The sequence below is a fragment of the Pan troglodytes genome, chromosome 2, assembly GCF_028858775.2.
Source record: "Pan troglodytes isolate AG18354 chromosome 2, NHGRI_mPanTro3-v2.0_pri, whole genome shotgun sequence".
Lineage (NCBI taxonomy): Eukaryota > Metazoa > Chordata > Mammalia > Primates > Hominidae > Pan > Pan troglodytes.
The window spans coordinates 5,298,694-5,314,952 of NC_086015.1; the positions used below are offsets into that span (position 1 = coordinate 5,298,694).

Here is a 16,259-nt window from a genome sequence, read left to right on the forward strand (position 1 = left end):
TCCAGCTTTTCAGGTGCTGTCTTCTTGGTCCTGATCAATGGACCCTGGGTACCCATAGCCTTCCTTCAAGCTTATGAGACTTGGCAAACCACTGGCCTCCTTCTGTGTCAGGGGCTGGCACTGCCAAGTGCATCTTCTGATTGTGATCCTCAGGCCTTGGCAGCAAATGTACAGTTTTCTTGCTTTAATTAGGCTGAGATTCATTCCTACACATGGCAGCTGCAAAGATATATTCTCTTTACAATTAGATGTTACAATACTTGTATTGCCTGAACCTTAATTTTAAGTACATTTTGGTGGCCCTTGTCCCTCCCTTGCACCTTGGTTGCTCCAAGAGAGAGCATATGGCCCAGTAATTCTTTAAAGCTCATTTTATGGGCCATTCTCAGGCACTTCCTGCTGGCCTTTGGAACAGAGCCTTATTCGTGACTGCATTTTTGCTTATACTCCTGCCAAATGCTTCCTCCAAAACCAGCAATAAAACCACAGGACCTGATAAGCCATGGCCATCAGAATGGCTTAATGAGAGCAACCTCAACAATCAAGGTCGTTAACAGCAACCAGCACTGCAGGATTTGTATCCCGTGCACAAGGGCAGCCTGGGCAGGTCACCTTTGTGGTCTATGAGAACATCTCCAAATATTATAGAATTTGAGGCCATCTCAGAGAACGATCTCATTCTAAGCAATTTTCTTTTAAGCGAAAATGGATAGGACAAAAATAGAAACTGGTGGTTCTCTCTGGCCTCTCCCTGTAGAAGAATAAATCTAGAGTTCTTAAAGGTCTTATAGAGCAAAGAAAATATTCACTGAATGCCTGTATGGCTACCTAATTCAGTCACCCTTGCCTCAGAAAATGATCTGAATTAAATCTTGTTTCCAGCTAGCAGAAGGGTATTTGAAATACAGATTGGATCTGTACAATAGACCTTGTTCAAAGCATATCCACATGAGATGGCACGTAGTTTAAATAAGGCAGACTTATATCTTGTCTATGATCTGTGTGCTGTTAAACAGTTTTAAAGCGTGAATTATTAATTAAAACCTGTGAACTACTAACATTTTGGAATGACTGTTTTGATAGCTAACAGGACTTGTGTGACTTTCGAGAGGCGTTGATTTCCTTTCATGTCAGCTAATAGAAATCCCATTGTAATCATAAAAGGCACAGAGAAATTATGTCACAAGCGGATGCTATTTAAGTGGAAGTGAACACAGAATATATTAAAGTATCAGTGTTCTTATCAGCAGTGTCTTATAATGACTTCTGATTAACACTGAAAAGATGATTGATGTTCCTAGGATTGTGGAGCACTGACAATGTGACACTGAGAGAATTCAATCCAAAGCTTGTTAATTTCATAGAATCATTCAATTTCTCATTACTCCTTTTTGACAGTGTTTGTTTTTGTGACCATTACAATATAGTCACAATTTAATAGGGCCTTTCAAAAACAATAGTAAGAAAAAAACCTTAAAATTGTCACCTATGATGATTATTACTAGAAACAGAAACAATGATTTCAATATATTAATGTTTTTTGTTTTAAAATAAAGCTTATTAGGCTGATTTTTATTCAGGAGTCACATTTAAACTGATACAAGCCAAAGTCATAAAGGACTCCCAAGTCAAGGCAATAGTTCACATCAACAGTGCCAGCATATGTAGGCTGATTTAGTTTTTTCATGGCCAAAGAAGAAAGGAAGCATATTTGATGTAAATTCCTCTATGAGAAACATGGTAGGCATGCCAGGCCCTAAATTAATATAAAGCTAATGACTACTGATTGAGAGCAGGTGGAGAAAGGGAAGGGGGTGTAGTTGAGGATCAGTAGAGTTTATCTTAATACTTTTGTTATTAAAAGTATAGAACATATAAGACTTTCTCAATTTACATATCAGATCTGGTGAATCTATCTTATTGAACTCATACTTTACATGGATTGAAAAGCAATGTTTACAAAAAGAACACTGATATGGGAAGTAATGTAGTTAGCAGAGATAAACTGCGGATGTTTCAAATAAAATCATCTACCTCCAAAAATTTTACTGGAACTAGAATGTGATATTTAACTTGTATTTTTAGATTAGTGTATCTGAACTTTGTATCAGTCAGAGGAAAATGTATGGTTGGCCCTAACCACTTAGAATGTCATAATCATAGTAATTACCACTACCCAGTAGTAGTAATTACCAATATTCTAGGCTTCAGTCTAGATACTTTAAATTCATCATTTTATTTAATCCCCATAACAACCCTGCTAAAAATAGGTGTGTTTATTGGATCTTTTATCTTCCCAAATGACCACCCAACGCCCCCACCCAAATCAGTTTGATTGAAAAATTTGAAACCACCACCAAAAACTTTCTCATCTAACCCAGCAAAAACTCCACAGTCCATCTTATACAAGCACATGTAAGTTTTGTTTTAATTTCTCTTTCCTTACAAAGGCCAATCCTTCCATGTGGGTTCTCATTATCACCCTTCAGGCTTTACAAGGACCTTATTTTATCTGTGTCCTGAATCATCAATCTCTTTCCTTACTTGATCATTGATTTCAGCATAGTGGCCTCACCCTCCAAACCTTTTGGTATTCTTCCTAAATCTCATCTCTTACTTGTAGCCAACTCTAAAGAGTTCTCATGACTGTGATCTCCATGTCCTTATCTGCTATCTACTATCCACTTCTCAATTCATATTGGCTTTTTCCCCAAACTCTACTGAAACTTCTCTTGGCAAGATCACATATGACCAACATTGTTTTGTCTTTTATGTTCACGTATTATTCACCTCTAGCTTTTTACACACACCCTCTCTCTCATATCTGTGGTTCTCTACCTCTAAATATGGAGATTTTCAAGGTTAACTCCTAGACAACTGTCCACGAATTTGCTCATGCCAAAAGTTTAAGAGTCACCCCATCAGGTTTACATTCATACCTATGACTTCAAATACGGTGTATATGCTTATAAATCCCATTCTTAGCCCTAAGCTTGTTTTCCTGCCACTAGATGGTCCCATTTGGGGGTGATGGGAGACAGTGATAGATCATCAAGCATTAGGTTATCACAAGGAGTGTGCAACTTAGATCCCTCACATGCGTGGTTCACAGTAGGGTTTGTGTTCCTATGAGAATCTAATGCCACTGCTGATCTAACAGGGGGCAGAGCTCAGGAGGTAATGTGATTGACAGGGAGTGGCTGTAAATAAAATGAAGCTTTGTTCGCTTGCCTGCCACTCATCTCCTGCTGCGTGGTTTTGGGATTGGAGATCCCTGTTTTATAGTATTTGTAATATTGTCGCTTAGATAGCTCGTGGATAATACAAATTTAATAGATCCAAAATGAAATTCTTGAATTCGTCTAAACAATACCAATAATTTGTTCCAATTATACCACAGTAAGGTTGTTAAAAAATAAGCAAAACTAAAAAACTACAATGTGTAATCTTTAGAAGACTTTAAAAGATAAAGATAGATGTAAGTAAAGATGGATAATCTCTACTTTCACATCTCCCATCCATTCCTCTAAGATAACCAATGTGCATTTTTTTTAAAATTCATTCTGTAACTTTACGCCAATTTAACAGGATGCTTATATTAGTTTTTTACTGTTTTTTTCTTCCACAGTAGGATAATGGTATATCAATATTTAGTGACTTTTTAAAGAACATGACATTAAGAATGTTCCAAGTCAAACCATTTAGATTTGATGTATTCTTTCTAATTTTCAATGACATGACTTTCTATGCATGTTCCAGGTATGATTCAACGATGTGCACTGCTGTATTATTAGATTATTTCCAATCCATTTTATTTGTATTTTAAATTTAAACTAAATGTATTATACACACATAGCTCACGATATATTGCTTGCTACTGCACGTGCACTGAAACCTTGCCCATTATGCACTAACAACACTGGCTTCTATTCAGTACAACCAAACGTCCCTACATTTTTTATATCCAGAAATTTAGTACTGTCTTTTCATTCTGGAAGCAATTCTTTCCCTCTACCTTGCCATCATTGCATGGCTGTCTCTTTCTCATCTGTCAGATCAGTGCCCTCTTCTTTTCTTTTACAGGGTATCTTAGGGTAAAAAGTTAAACTGATGGGACAGAGACCCCAAAACAAATGCCTCAAACAAGATAGAAATTTACTTATGTGTAATATAATGATCTAAAGTTGACGTTCCAGATTAGCTATGTTTCTGCTCCAGCTAGTCACTCAAATACCCGGGTGAATGGTGGCTCTTTTGCATTCAGCAAGTGGCTTTCAAGACCTCCCATATCATTGGCAATTTGGCAATTTAGGTGGGTGTGGTGGTAGGTGGATCAGGAACATCAACATTTTTGGAGATTTCCTCTCAAACATAGTAAGTGAAAGTTTCATTCATCATTTTTGCTTGCCATATTTAGCTGCAAAGAAATCTGGGAAATGTCATCTCTGGTTAGACAAGCATGTTTGACAACAAGTCTATTATTATGGGAGAAGGAAGAATAGATCTTGGTAGACAATTTCAGTCTACACTCAAGGACACGTACCACAATTTGTAAATGATGTATTCATTTTTAAAACAATCTTCTGGTCTTCCCATTAGATAGTAAGCACAATAAAGGTAAAATACCTGCCTGTTTTATTGTTTTATTCACAAATAAACCGTCTCCCCTGAATACTACTTCTGTCTTTCAGTAGGTTTTCTTTTTTCTTTTTTTTTTTTTTTTGAGACCGATTCTGGCTCTGTCTCTCAGGCTGGAGTACAGCGGCGCAATCTCGGCTCATTGCAACCTCTGCCTCCTGGGTTCAAGCAATTCTCATGCCTCAGCCTCCTGACATAGCTGGAATTACAGGCGTGTGCCACCATGCCTGGCTAATTTTTGTAATTTTAGTAGAGATGGGGTTTTGCCATATTGGCCAAGCTGGTCTCAAACTCCTGGCCACAAGCAATCTGCTTGACTCAGCCTCCCAAAGTGCTGGGATTACAGGAGTGAGCCACCACACCCGGATTAGTAGGTTAATTCATTAAATAACTAATTGAATGAATGAAAGGATTTTACAGGTAAAGAAACTGAGGCTCAAAGAAGTTAAACAATTTAGGAGAATGGGTGACCATTCTTCAGGAAGGTGGAAAGATTTATGCCTCAGATGGCTTAACAAGGTAGCTAGTAAGCACTCTTTCAACTCTGAATTTCTGTGATTCTGTTATGTAGGAAATCACCACATTCCAAATAAGATCATGAGCCTGCTTTGTAAAGGAATAAATCAAGAGAAAATTGAAAATACACTTTTTGTCTCATTGGTTCTGTCACACAGAACTCTTTCCCTCACACCATTAGATCCTAAATTCTCATAGATGCCAGCCACACTTTAAAATGGCAACCATTAATCTAAGATGTTGGAAGACTGCAGCAAACTTGTGACATACCTTTTTAAAATCACACCTTCCTTGGACAGACAAAGTAAATATGTGTTGGGCTTCACAGATTTCCTGCTAGGCTACACTGTCTGGAAGAATAAAAGCAAACAGATAGTGAGTATTGTCTTTATCACATACTGTGTTTAATTAAAAAGAAAGAAAGAAACACAAGATTTTGCAAGATAATAATAAGTGCAGTTAAATTGATTGTCAACTAAGTCTTCTGGTCAGCAAAGTATGAGATTAATTCCCCTTAATAATAAAAACATTCTTGAGATTCTTCTTTAAAATATTTATTCTGCAAAGTAACTAATTGTAAATCTGCTTTTCTTTGTTTTCCAAGATATTGAAGACTTTGAAACTAAAACAAGAAGCACAGTATCTGTCCGGGAAGGTCAAGGTGTGGTGCTTCTCTGTGGCCCACCGCCACATTTTGGAGGTATGATGGGGTGATTTTGGGTCATATCATCAATGCGGTCACTTGGAGAGTGATGTGAGCACATCTGGTCTTAGGCTCAATGATCACCTTTTATCAAATCAAAGAAATTGTGACTCTCGTCAAGTGCATCTACTGCATACAAATAGTTCTATATCTAAACATTTTCTTTTAAAAATATTCGTTCAAGCAGCCACGCAGCAAATACGTTTTTAAGGAGATACATCATGGTATTGTACGTAGTGTGAGTGCCAGGGCTTTTTAGAGAAACTGACCGCAGCTGTAATTCGGTGCTGTGACAGGCAAACTTCATGAAAAGGGGACAATTTATTTACCCCACTTTGAGGCTTGGTTTTCTCATCTGTAAAATAGAGACATTAACTGTTTGTTTGTTTGTTTGTTTGTTCAGTTTTGTTGTAAATGTTAAATGAGCTAATAAATGTAAATTGAGTAGCGTAATAACTAAAACTTTAGTAAGTAAAGAAAGTTAAGATTGTTACTACGTTTTTATTTTTGGGCTCTATGGAGAAGCAAATTCCAACTAACACTCCTCTTGGCAATGTCACATTAATTACTGGAAGGGATAGATCACCATTAACTGGAAGCAATGGTAAAAATCAAGCAATAAATGCCAGCCTCTGCTTTGGAAGACTCTGGATTGGTCAGTGGACTGGCCCGTTGTCAGGGATCCAAACTACTTACTGATTCTCATCCTCTTGGGAGTGGATTTTCTCAAATTTCACATGATTTGGTAAATTTAGTCGTGATTCTCAACTCACAGTGAACCTGAAGGAGGTAGTGTGAAAACATCCATGGAGTCATTTGGTACAAACCAATATCACACTAACTGTATTATAGGAAGCTTAATAACAGCAAGGACTTACACAGCACAGACCCAAGGACTTTAACATGTATTAGATTCTTAAATTTTCACAAAAACTTATAAGAGATATATGAGTATAATTATTGTTTTACAGGCTCAGTACACTATAGAGAAATAGAAAGACGTTAATTAACTGGTCCAAGGTCACGCAGCTGGCAGGCAATGAAGCCAATATTCAAATCCAGGAAGTCTGGTTCCCAGACCCTCAGCTCTTAACTATCACTGCAGTTGTTATAATTGATTTCCACTCTGGAATGGGAGAACTTTTAAAATACACAGGAGAGATGTTTAAAAATAAAATTTAAGCAATTTACTTTTAATGTTAAACCAAATCTTATTTATGAGCCTTGAGAAACTTGAAAGCGTTTTTCCATTATTATTTTTACACAACCTCATGAGTTGCCATGACCAAAAGAAAAGAAAGCTAATTCAAAGTTAACAATATCTTATTCGGTATTATTACAGAGTATTATGGCATTATATTCACCTGATATGATAGGGAAGAGTTGCAATGCTTTTAATGCTATATTGAGATAAAATAATATTGTTTCAGAACACACAATAATTGCTGAGGCTCTTTTGGTGCTTATTTTTTAACGGTATAGAAGATTATTTTCCAGCACCATAATCTAAGATGACAAAATATGCAAAATGGTATCAGTTTGTCCTGTCAGTCTATGTCATTTTATGCTCTTATGATATTATTCAAATATTCTTGACACTATTGAAAATTGTTTTCAACTTTGTTTAATCAGGAATAAAAGAAATGTAAAATATTTGTAAATGAATCAGTTCCATATGTAAAAAAATTTAACAAATTAAAAGGCAGCCAGACAGGAGACGCTTGTCCTTGTTACCTTGTCACCTATCAACATTAAAGGATAAGTGGATCTTTGAAAGTGTGTGAGGCCCTCATTATAACAGCGCCCGTGGGGTCGATGCCATAAAATTAAGTCACACATTTACAAAAACTGCCTTAAATTAAGACCTTTGTAACTGAATAATCTTGCTGCATGGGAGTAATGGCAAACTTGTGTAATACCAATTTTGTGTGTGTGTGTGTGATAGCATCTCGCTCTGTCTCCCAGGCTGGAGTGCAGTGGCTCGATCTTGGCTCACTGCAACCTCTGCCTCCTGGGTTCAATCGATTCTCCTACCTCAGCCTACTGAGTAGCTGGGATTACATTTGCACACCACCACACCCAGCTAATTTCTGTATTTTTAGTAGAGACGGGTTTTCGCCATGTTGGCCAGGCTGGTCTCAAACTCCTAACCTCAGGTGATCTGCCCACCTCGGCCTCCCAAAGTGCTGGGATTACAGGCATGAGTCACCGCACCTGGTCCGAGATTTAATTTATGTTACAAGTAGCATCTCATCATGATTCCAAGCATATTTGTCGGCTGAATCATGTTTCTTGCTGTTAAGGTCCCTGTTTCCTTGATAACTGGCTGTTAAGGGACACTCTCAACTTGTAGAGGCTGCTGAATTTCTTGCCATGAGCATTTGTCCAATGTCAAAGCCAGGAACAGAGAATCTGTCTCACATTTAGTCCCTCGAACATTTCAAATTTCTTTAGTCAGGAAGAGCCCCATCTCTTGTAAGGGCTCACCTGATACAGATCATGCCCACAAAAGCTGAAGTCAGTTTCTTTAAATCAACCTGTGCCATCTAATCTTATCTAATCATGGATATGATCTCTCATCCTGTTACAAGTCGCACTCACACTCAAATGAGGAGAATTATACAAGGGCACGGGTCATTGAAGGTCATCTTGGGATTTTGCCCTACAATATGTTTCTCAAATATTATTTCTTCTATTTCCAATCTCCCAAAGGCTCTATATTTCCTACCACACATGGCTTTCACAGAGCAACGTCCTAGAAATATATTCATGGGGGCAGACGGAGTTAACAGAGCACTGTAAAGTAAATGTTGGCGTGGCCAAATTATTTTTTAAATCTCATGTGTAAATATTAAAAAAAAGCTTCTCATAAAGAAAAGTAGCACAGACTCCACAGAGATAGAAGGCCATAAAAGTTGATTTTTTTTTTTTTTTTTTTTTGAGACGAAGTCTCCTTCTGTTGCCTAAGCTGGAGTGCAGTGGCCCCATCTCTGCTCACTACTACCTCCGCCTCCCAGATTCAAGGGATTCTCCTGCCTCAGCTTCCCGAGTAGCTGGAACCACAGGCACGTGCCACCATGAACAGCTAATTTTTGTATTTTTAGTAGAGACGGGGTTTCACTTCTGACCCTGTGATCCGCCCGCCTCCTGACCTCGTGATCTGCCTGCCTCGGCCTCCCAAAGTGCTGGGATTACAGGCGTAAGCCACCGGGCGCAGCAAAGGCTGAAATTTTTACATCAAATTTTTGATAACTTAGTTCTTTTTTAGTTGTCTTTTTTAGTTGTCTTTTTCAACATAGACAGTCAGCAAGAATGAGTCTCACAGGGAGTTCTGCAATAAGGGAGAAATGATCTTAAAGTTGATATTATCAGAATATCCTGAATTCTTTATGCTTTCCTCTTAGTGTATTCACATAAATTATACAAAACTTTTTTTTAATAAGGCAGGCCTATCAAATATATTTTAGTGTGATATATATAGGTATATACACACACACACATAACTTTATAGGAGAGTAAGAAAAAGTATCGACATGGCTAAATTTTATAAATTTACCCAGCAAAGAATGGCTCCATGTTTTAAAAACCAAACAGAAAAGTGTCTAGATGGTTTTTCCATGTAAATGATTGGTCACAACCCCATGAAACAGAGTAATCAACAGAAACCAAATAAACTTTTATAGAGCTGTCCTTTCTTCTGCATAAACAAAAGGAGAGCTGACTCCAGCGTAGGCCTTCTGTGGATGCTTTCCACCCAGTTTTGAAGCACAAACACAAATGTCCTGCTCCTCTAGAAAGGAAGGGTTTTACACGGAAAGGTTATTCTCGCAGAGAAGGCATCATAGTGAAAAAGAAAAATAACCTAAGCAATAATGCCAGGACACAGTTCAAGACGCTCTATTTTATCATTTCAAAATGTGGAAGCAGAATAGGCACCATTCTCTGTAATCTGAGTGGAGGAGTATATTTCTCTTTTAATCCTATTCCCCAATCAGAGATGGGTTTTGTGATTGTAACTGAATCTCTGTCCTTAGGACCAGACTCAGTCCTTGTTCCCATATTTCCAAAAAATCTTATCTGTAAAATATTTCCGAGAAATGTAGGTTTCACGAAGTTTTGTAAGGACAGCACAGAGAGGACTGCAATGCACATCTGATTACAAAACTTCACTAAGATTCCTGTTAAACGTCTCCTTCATTCCTCCTCAACGCTCTCTCACTGGTAGGCTGTGACTTCCCACATCTTTCCAACAATCTCCAACAATTCCCTCGAGTATCTATTATAATTCTTCCCTATTTGGACACCTATCTCAGAAGAATTCAGTACTCCTTTAGCTTCTCAGTGCTTGGCAGAACGAAATTTACTAGTTGGCCAAACAAAAATATTTTATTTCTTTCACTATGTCCCTGCAGGGTTCTAAGGTCATCCCTCAGTTCATGCAACAGAAAGAGACAACACAAAACTCTTTTTTTTTTGGAGAGGGAGTCTCGCCCTGTTGCCCAGGCTGGAGTGCAGAGGTGCCATCTTGGCTCACTGCAATCTCCACCTCCCTGGTTCAAGCGATTCTCCTGCCTCAGCCTCCTGTGTAGCTGGGACTACAGGTGCATGCCACCACACCCAGCTAATTTTTTATATTTTTAGTAGAGACAGGGTGGGTCTCCAACTCCTGGCCTCATGTGATCCGCCTGCCTCGGCTTCCCAAAGTCCTGGGATCACCGGTGTGAGCCACTGCTCCCAGCCCACAAAACTTATTTTGTATTTATTTTATTTTTTTATGGGGAGCAGGATGTTACCGTGCCTTTGGCTGAACTTTGAGCTGTATGCAGAGAGGTCTTTCCACCATGGATTCTCACTCACCTCCAAAGTGAGCTTTTGTTAAACTTCAGTCACTCGTCACAAAAAAAGTCTGCACAAACTATCTGCAACAGAGCTGAAGGCAGAATTTCCTTTAAATTTTGGAATAGATATAACGCCCTTGAAACCAAAACTGAAGAAGGAATATGAAAACAAGCAATCAATAAACTTCCATGGACCCAGTGAGTTAGTGCAGCCTCATAGGAAATCTTATTTAAAAATGACAGAATGAAGCAACGATACATGTTATCTACAATTATTAAACCCCCCTTCACTATGTAGTAATAGTTTCACTTTATCCAAAGTAAAGAACACTCTTTCCCTTCATTGGTTGGATATGAAACTCTCAGCGGGGCTCAGTGGCTCACACCTGTAATCCCAGCACTTTGGGAGGCCAAGGCGGGCAGATCACCTGAGGTCAGGAGTTCGAGACCAGCCTGGCCAACATGGTGAAACCCCCTCTCTCCTAAAAATACAAAAATTCGCTGGATGTGGTGGCAGGCGCCTGTAATCCCAGCTACTCTGGAGGCTGAGGCAGGAGAATCACTTGACTCTGGGAGGCGGAGGTTGCAGTGAGCCAAGATCGCGCCATTGCACTCCAGCCTGGGGGACAAGAGTAAGACTTCGTCTCAAAAACAAACAAACAAACAAAAAAGAAACTCTAAATCCCAAGCTCATAAAAATTATAGGTTTAAAATTTGATTTAGAGGAAATGTTCCATTCTCTCCTCAGATGCAACTTTCAGGTTGGTAGAACAATTGAACTGATGCCAAAAGTTTGGATCATCTGTGTCTGTAGCAGGAAGATAGCACGACTGTCTGAGCCCATGGTTTGTATTTGCATCAGTAAAGACGTTGACAATTCCACTTAAATTAAAAGTCATTCCAAGCAAAGGCTCACAATTGTGTTATCGAATAAAGAGGAAAATTATGTAGAGAAAAAAGTGCTAAAACTTAACATCCCCTCCCTCCAGTTGGTGTGCTTGCTGTTTCTGGAGTAAATGAAAGTGCTTTTGTCTTAGTGGGTAGGTCAAATTGGCAGTGGATATGTTACTCTGAGGCTCTCTGAAAGTGTAAAAGGCAGACAGGCCCAATAGTTGCCTCTTGGTATAATAATAATAGTAACGATAATAACCGTATTATTGAACTTGTACACTGGGTATTCACTCAACAAATATTTATTATGTAGTTACTAAGTGCCACTCGTTTTTCTGCATTTTAGTGATAAAGTGGAAAAGAGAGACAAAGTTTTTAGCTCCATGAATCTTATAATAAAGAAATATAAAGCATGACAGGTGGTAATAAAAGCCAGAAGAAAAATAAAAGGAGATAGGAAATAGTAGATGTTGCTATTGTATATTCTAAGGTAAAAGAAGGTTTCACTGCTATTTGAGCAGAGAACTAAAGAAATGAGGGAGTGAGACACATTAAGTAAAGGCAGTTCAGGTGGAGGAAATAGCATGTCAAAGAACCTGTGGGGAAACCATGTCTAGCATGTTGGGAGAACGGCACTGAGGTCAGCATAGGTGAAGTAAAATGAACAGACAGGAGAGTAAAGGAGGACACACAGCCTTACTTTCAGACATTTTAGGGACTTTGCCTTCTCCTGGGAGTAAGATGAAAATTCACTGCTTTATATTCAGAAGAGTGACATGCTTTCTCTGACTTTCATTTGTAAAAATTTACTCTGGATAGTAGACCACAGAGGGGCAAGAACATAAGCAGTTAAAAAGTGATTGTGTTAATTCAGGTGAGAGAGAATGGTGACTTGGACCAGGTGGATTGCTGTAGACAGGCAGATAATTACCAGTCTTCAGTATGTATTTATAAGGTATAAGTAAAATAATTTCCTGAAAGATTGAATGTGGGTTATAAGAGAAGGAGAAAAGTAAAAGATAACTCCAAGGATTTGGGACCGAGCAACTGGAAAATGGAGTATCATTTATTGGGGTGGAGTTGATGAAGGGATAGCAGGTTTAAGGATGGAGTAAATCAGGAATTTGTTTTAGGAGATGTTAATGTTCAGATGCCAGTTAGATACAAGGGTGAAAGTTTCTAGCAGGCAGCTGGATTACATGTTTAGGGCAAAAGCTCTGGTTTGAAGAGCTAAATTTGGAACTCACCTTATATAAGTAATATTTAATACTATATAATTGGATAAGATAATGAATACTTACTATGTACTAGGCACTCAACTCAGCATTTGCAATACCTCAACGCATTTAACATTTTCAGGGAAGATATCTCAATTTTACAAATTGAGTATTGTGTTAAAATTGTTAGTGTTAGCTAACAACTATAGTTAACTAAACCCAACTAACTATAACATAGCTTGGCCAAGATCTTGTCTCTGGAATTCAAAAGATCCTGTCTAAACATCAGTGCATTTATTCCACTCCCTAATTTTCTCTGGCATAATCTGGTCCAGAAGAGACACTTAAAAGTTGTTAAATAATACAAGGAGATAGCAAGAGTTCTTTACTCTACTGGAGACTATGTAAACAACACACAGAGAGGTCTACTGATTTGCCTAAAATTAGTGTACAGTGTTAGAACCAGGAAGCTCATGGCTCTTCCCACTCTTCAGAGCTGGCCAAAGTCAGCTCTCTAGAAAGTTTATTTCTTTAAGTCCCGTGCTGCACATTCCTTCCCTCCACTTTCAGACTCCATTCACTCTTAGAAAGACTGTTTTCCTTGCTTTCCAGCACATCAAACAGAACTCTCCTGTTGCAGCCTGTTACCATGTGTAGAAGTCAGGGTTTTCCAACACTGGTACACTTTGTGGCAGTAGGGCCAGATGTCGGGGAGATAGGAAGTAATTCTTTTTTTCTTTTTTTATTATCATACTTTAAGTTCTGGGCCACATGTGGAGAAAGTGCAGGTTTGTTACATAGGTGTACACGTGCCATGGTGGTTTGCTGCACCTGTCAACCGGCGTCTACATTAGGTTTTTCTCCTAATGCTATCCCTCCCTTAGCCCCCCAACCCCCAGTAGGCCCCAGTGTGTGACGGGCCCCTCCCTGTGTCTATGTGTTCTCATTGTTCAACTCCCACTTATGAGTGAAAACCTGTGGTGTTTGGTTTTCTGTTCTTGTGTTAGTTTGCTGAAAATGATGGTTTCGAGCTTCATCCATGTCCCTGCAAAGGACATGAACTCATCCTTTTTTATGGCTGCATAGTATTCCATGGTGTATATGTGCCACATTTTAAAGAAAATGTGACAGTCTATCATTGATAGATAGATAGACATAATATCCAGTCTATCATTGATGGGCATTTGTGTTGGTTCCAAGTCTTTGCTATTACAATATTAACCTTAAATGTAAACAGGTTAAATGTCCCAATTAAAAGACACAGACTGGCAAATTGGATAAAGAGTCAAGGCTCATCCGTGTGCTGTATTCACTATCTCACATGGAGACCCATCTCACATGCAAAGACACACATACGAGACCCACCTCATGTGCAAAGACACACACAGGCTCAAAATAAAGGGAAGGAGGAATATTTACCAAGCAAAAGGAAAGCAAAAAAAAGCAGGAGTTGCAATCCTAGTCACTGATAAAACAGACTTTAAAGCAACAAAGACCAAAAGAGACAAAGAAGGTCATTACATAATGGTAAAGGGATCAATGCAACAGGAAGAGCTAACTATCCTAAATATATATGCACCCAATACAGGAGCACCCAGATTCATAAAGCACATTCTTAGAGGCTTACAAAGAAACTTAGACTCCCACACAATAATAGTGGGAGACTTTAACACCCCACTGTCAATATTAGATAGATCAACAAGACAGAAAATTAACAACGATATTCAGGACTTGAACTCAGCTCTGGACCAAGCAGATCTAATAGACATCTACGGGAGTAATTCTTTATTGGAAGAACTGCTCTGCACGTTGTTAAGATGTTTAGTAATATCCCTGGCTTTTACTTACTAGATGCCAATAGCACTGCCTCCTCCAATTGTGGGAAAATTTGTCTCCAGATATTGCCAGATATCTTCTAGAGGGCAAAACTATCCTTAGTTGAAAACCACTGGTACAGCACATCTCTTACATTCACTGTATTAAGTTCATCCATAAAAGATGGAAATTGGGAAGAAAAAGAGAAGTCTAGTCCTCATATATTTGTATCCTATGACTTGCTTGGTCTCCCTAAGAATTGGAGGTTTCCTAGCAATTCACTCAGAAGCTGGCTATGAGATAAGAGTCCAGTAGGACTGGCTTTGCAAAGTACAAGTCAAAAAGAGCCCACTGATAAAATAAGATGTGGTAAAGAAGCCAGCCAAAACCCACCAAAACCAAGATGGTGAAAAAAGCTATCTCTAATCATCCACACTGCTCATTATATGCTAATTATAATGCATTAGTGTGCTAAAAGACACTCCCACCAGTGCCATGACAGTTTACAAATGCCATGGCAACTTCTAGAAGCTACCCAATATGGTCTAAAAGTGCGAGGAACCTTCAGTCCTGGGAATTCTCCTCCTCTTTCCCAGAAAACTAATGAATGTTCTTCCCCATGTTTAGCATATGAGCAAGGAATAACCACAAAAATAGCCAGCTATGGAGTAGCCACTGTTACTTATTCCTTTACTTTCTTAATAAACTTGCTTTCACTTTACACTGTTGGCTCGATCTTGAATCCCTTCCTGTGAGAAGCCAATAACTCATGTGGCCTCCCAGGCTGAACCCCAGTTTTGGGGTTTGCCTTGAGACAGCTGTGTTTTCGTTCCTTCTCCAAGTAGGTTTGGCCAATGTACAACCAGTTCTATAGTTATGTGGAACTTAGCAATATTAGGAACCCATGAGACCTTTATTTAACTGTCATTCGTAGGCCATAAAGACCACCATCTCCTTGATTCGAAACAGTAGACGTGTAAATCAGAAGGGATCCATTAAAATTCAGGTGATCAAACAGTAATTGTGGAACGAATGGGAATTCAAATAGGAGTGGATTTTAAAGGTGTTAGGCACGTTTCTGGATTACATCGTAAACTTCCTCAGCCTAATATCAATGACTTCAGTCCAGAAAAGGAATTATTCTTCTTGGATTAGGTTTTTGCCACTGAGCTAGCATAACCATGATTGACCACCCAAGAGTCAGTCACATTTAACCCTGGAGCACTACACAAGGTTTGCAGTAAAGTACACACATTCTGGAATATTCCAAAGGGGGGATTTACCCAGTAAATCTGAACACTATACTTCAAGTTCTTTATTCTACTCATTTATTTTCTGCCTCAGGAAACATGCTATCAATTTTGAGATCTGTTCTAAAGTGCCAATAGAAGTTGTCAGTGTCAATGTTTATCATGATGCTTCTCTTTCACATGAGATATTTTTCCTCTAATAAAAATTACATGCTATATAATGGGTATAATTGCATATATCTTTCTTGTTTGTATTTTAAATATTACAGTACAAGATAGAGGGCTGTAAAAGATGTCAAAACATAATCATGCTCTGGGGAAAATAGGATTTGTTGTATGCTTGAGAGAGCAGCAGATAGAGTCTTCAATTGCTTACTGCAGATCTGCCGTT

General features: G+C 38.6%; 1 protein-coding gene across 7 annotated transcripts in view; it reads left to right on the forward strand.

Moving 5' to 3' along the window:
• CNTN6 (contactin 6) overlaps nucleotides 1–16,259 on the forward strand; it is a 319,927-nt gene that overhangs the window by 180,386 nt on the left and 123,282 nt on the right. For all 7 annotated transcript variants that reach the window (XR_010155484.1, XM_054680362.2, XM_063806584.1 and 4 more), the window contains one exon: nucleotides 5,759–5,854. Coding sequence is in view for 5 of the 7 variants with exons in the window: in XM_054680362.2 (XP_054536337.1) it covers nucleotides 5,759–5,854 (96 nt within the window). In the remaining 2 variants the exon portion in view is untranslated. The remainder of the gene's footprint in view (nucleotides 1–5,758; nucleotides 5,855–16,259) is intronic.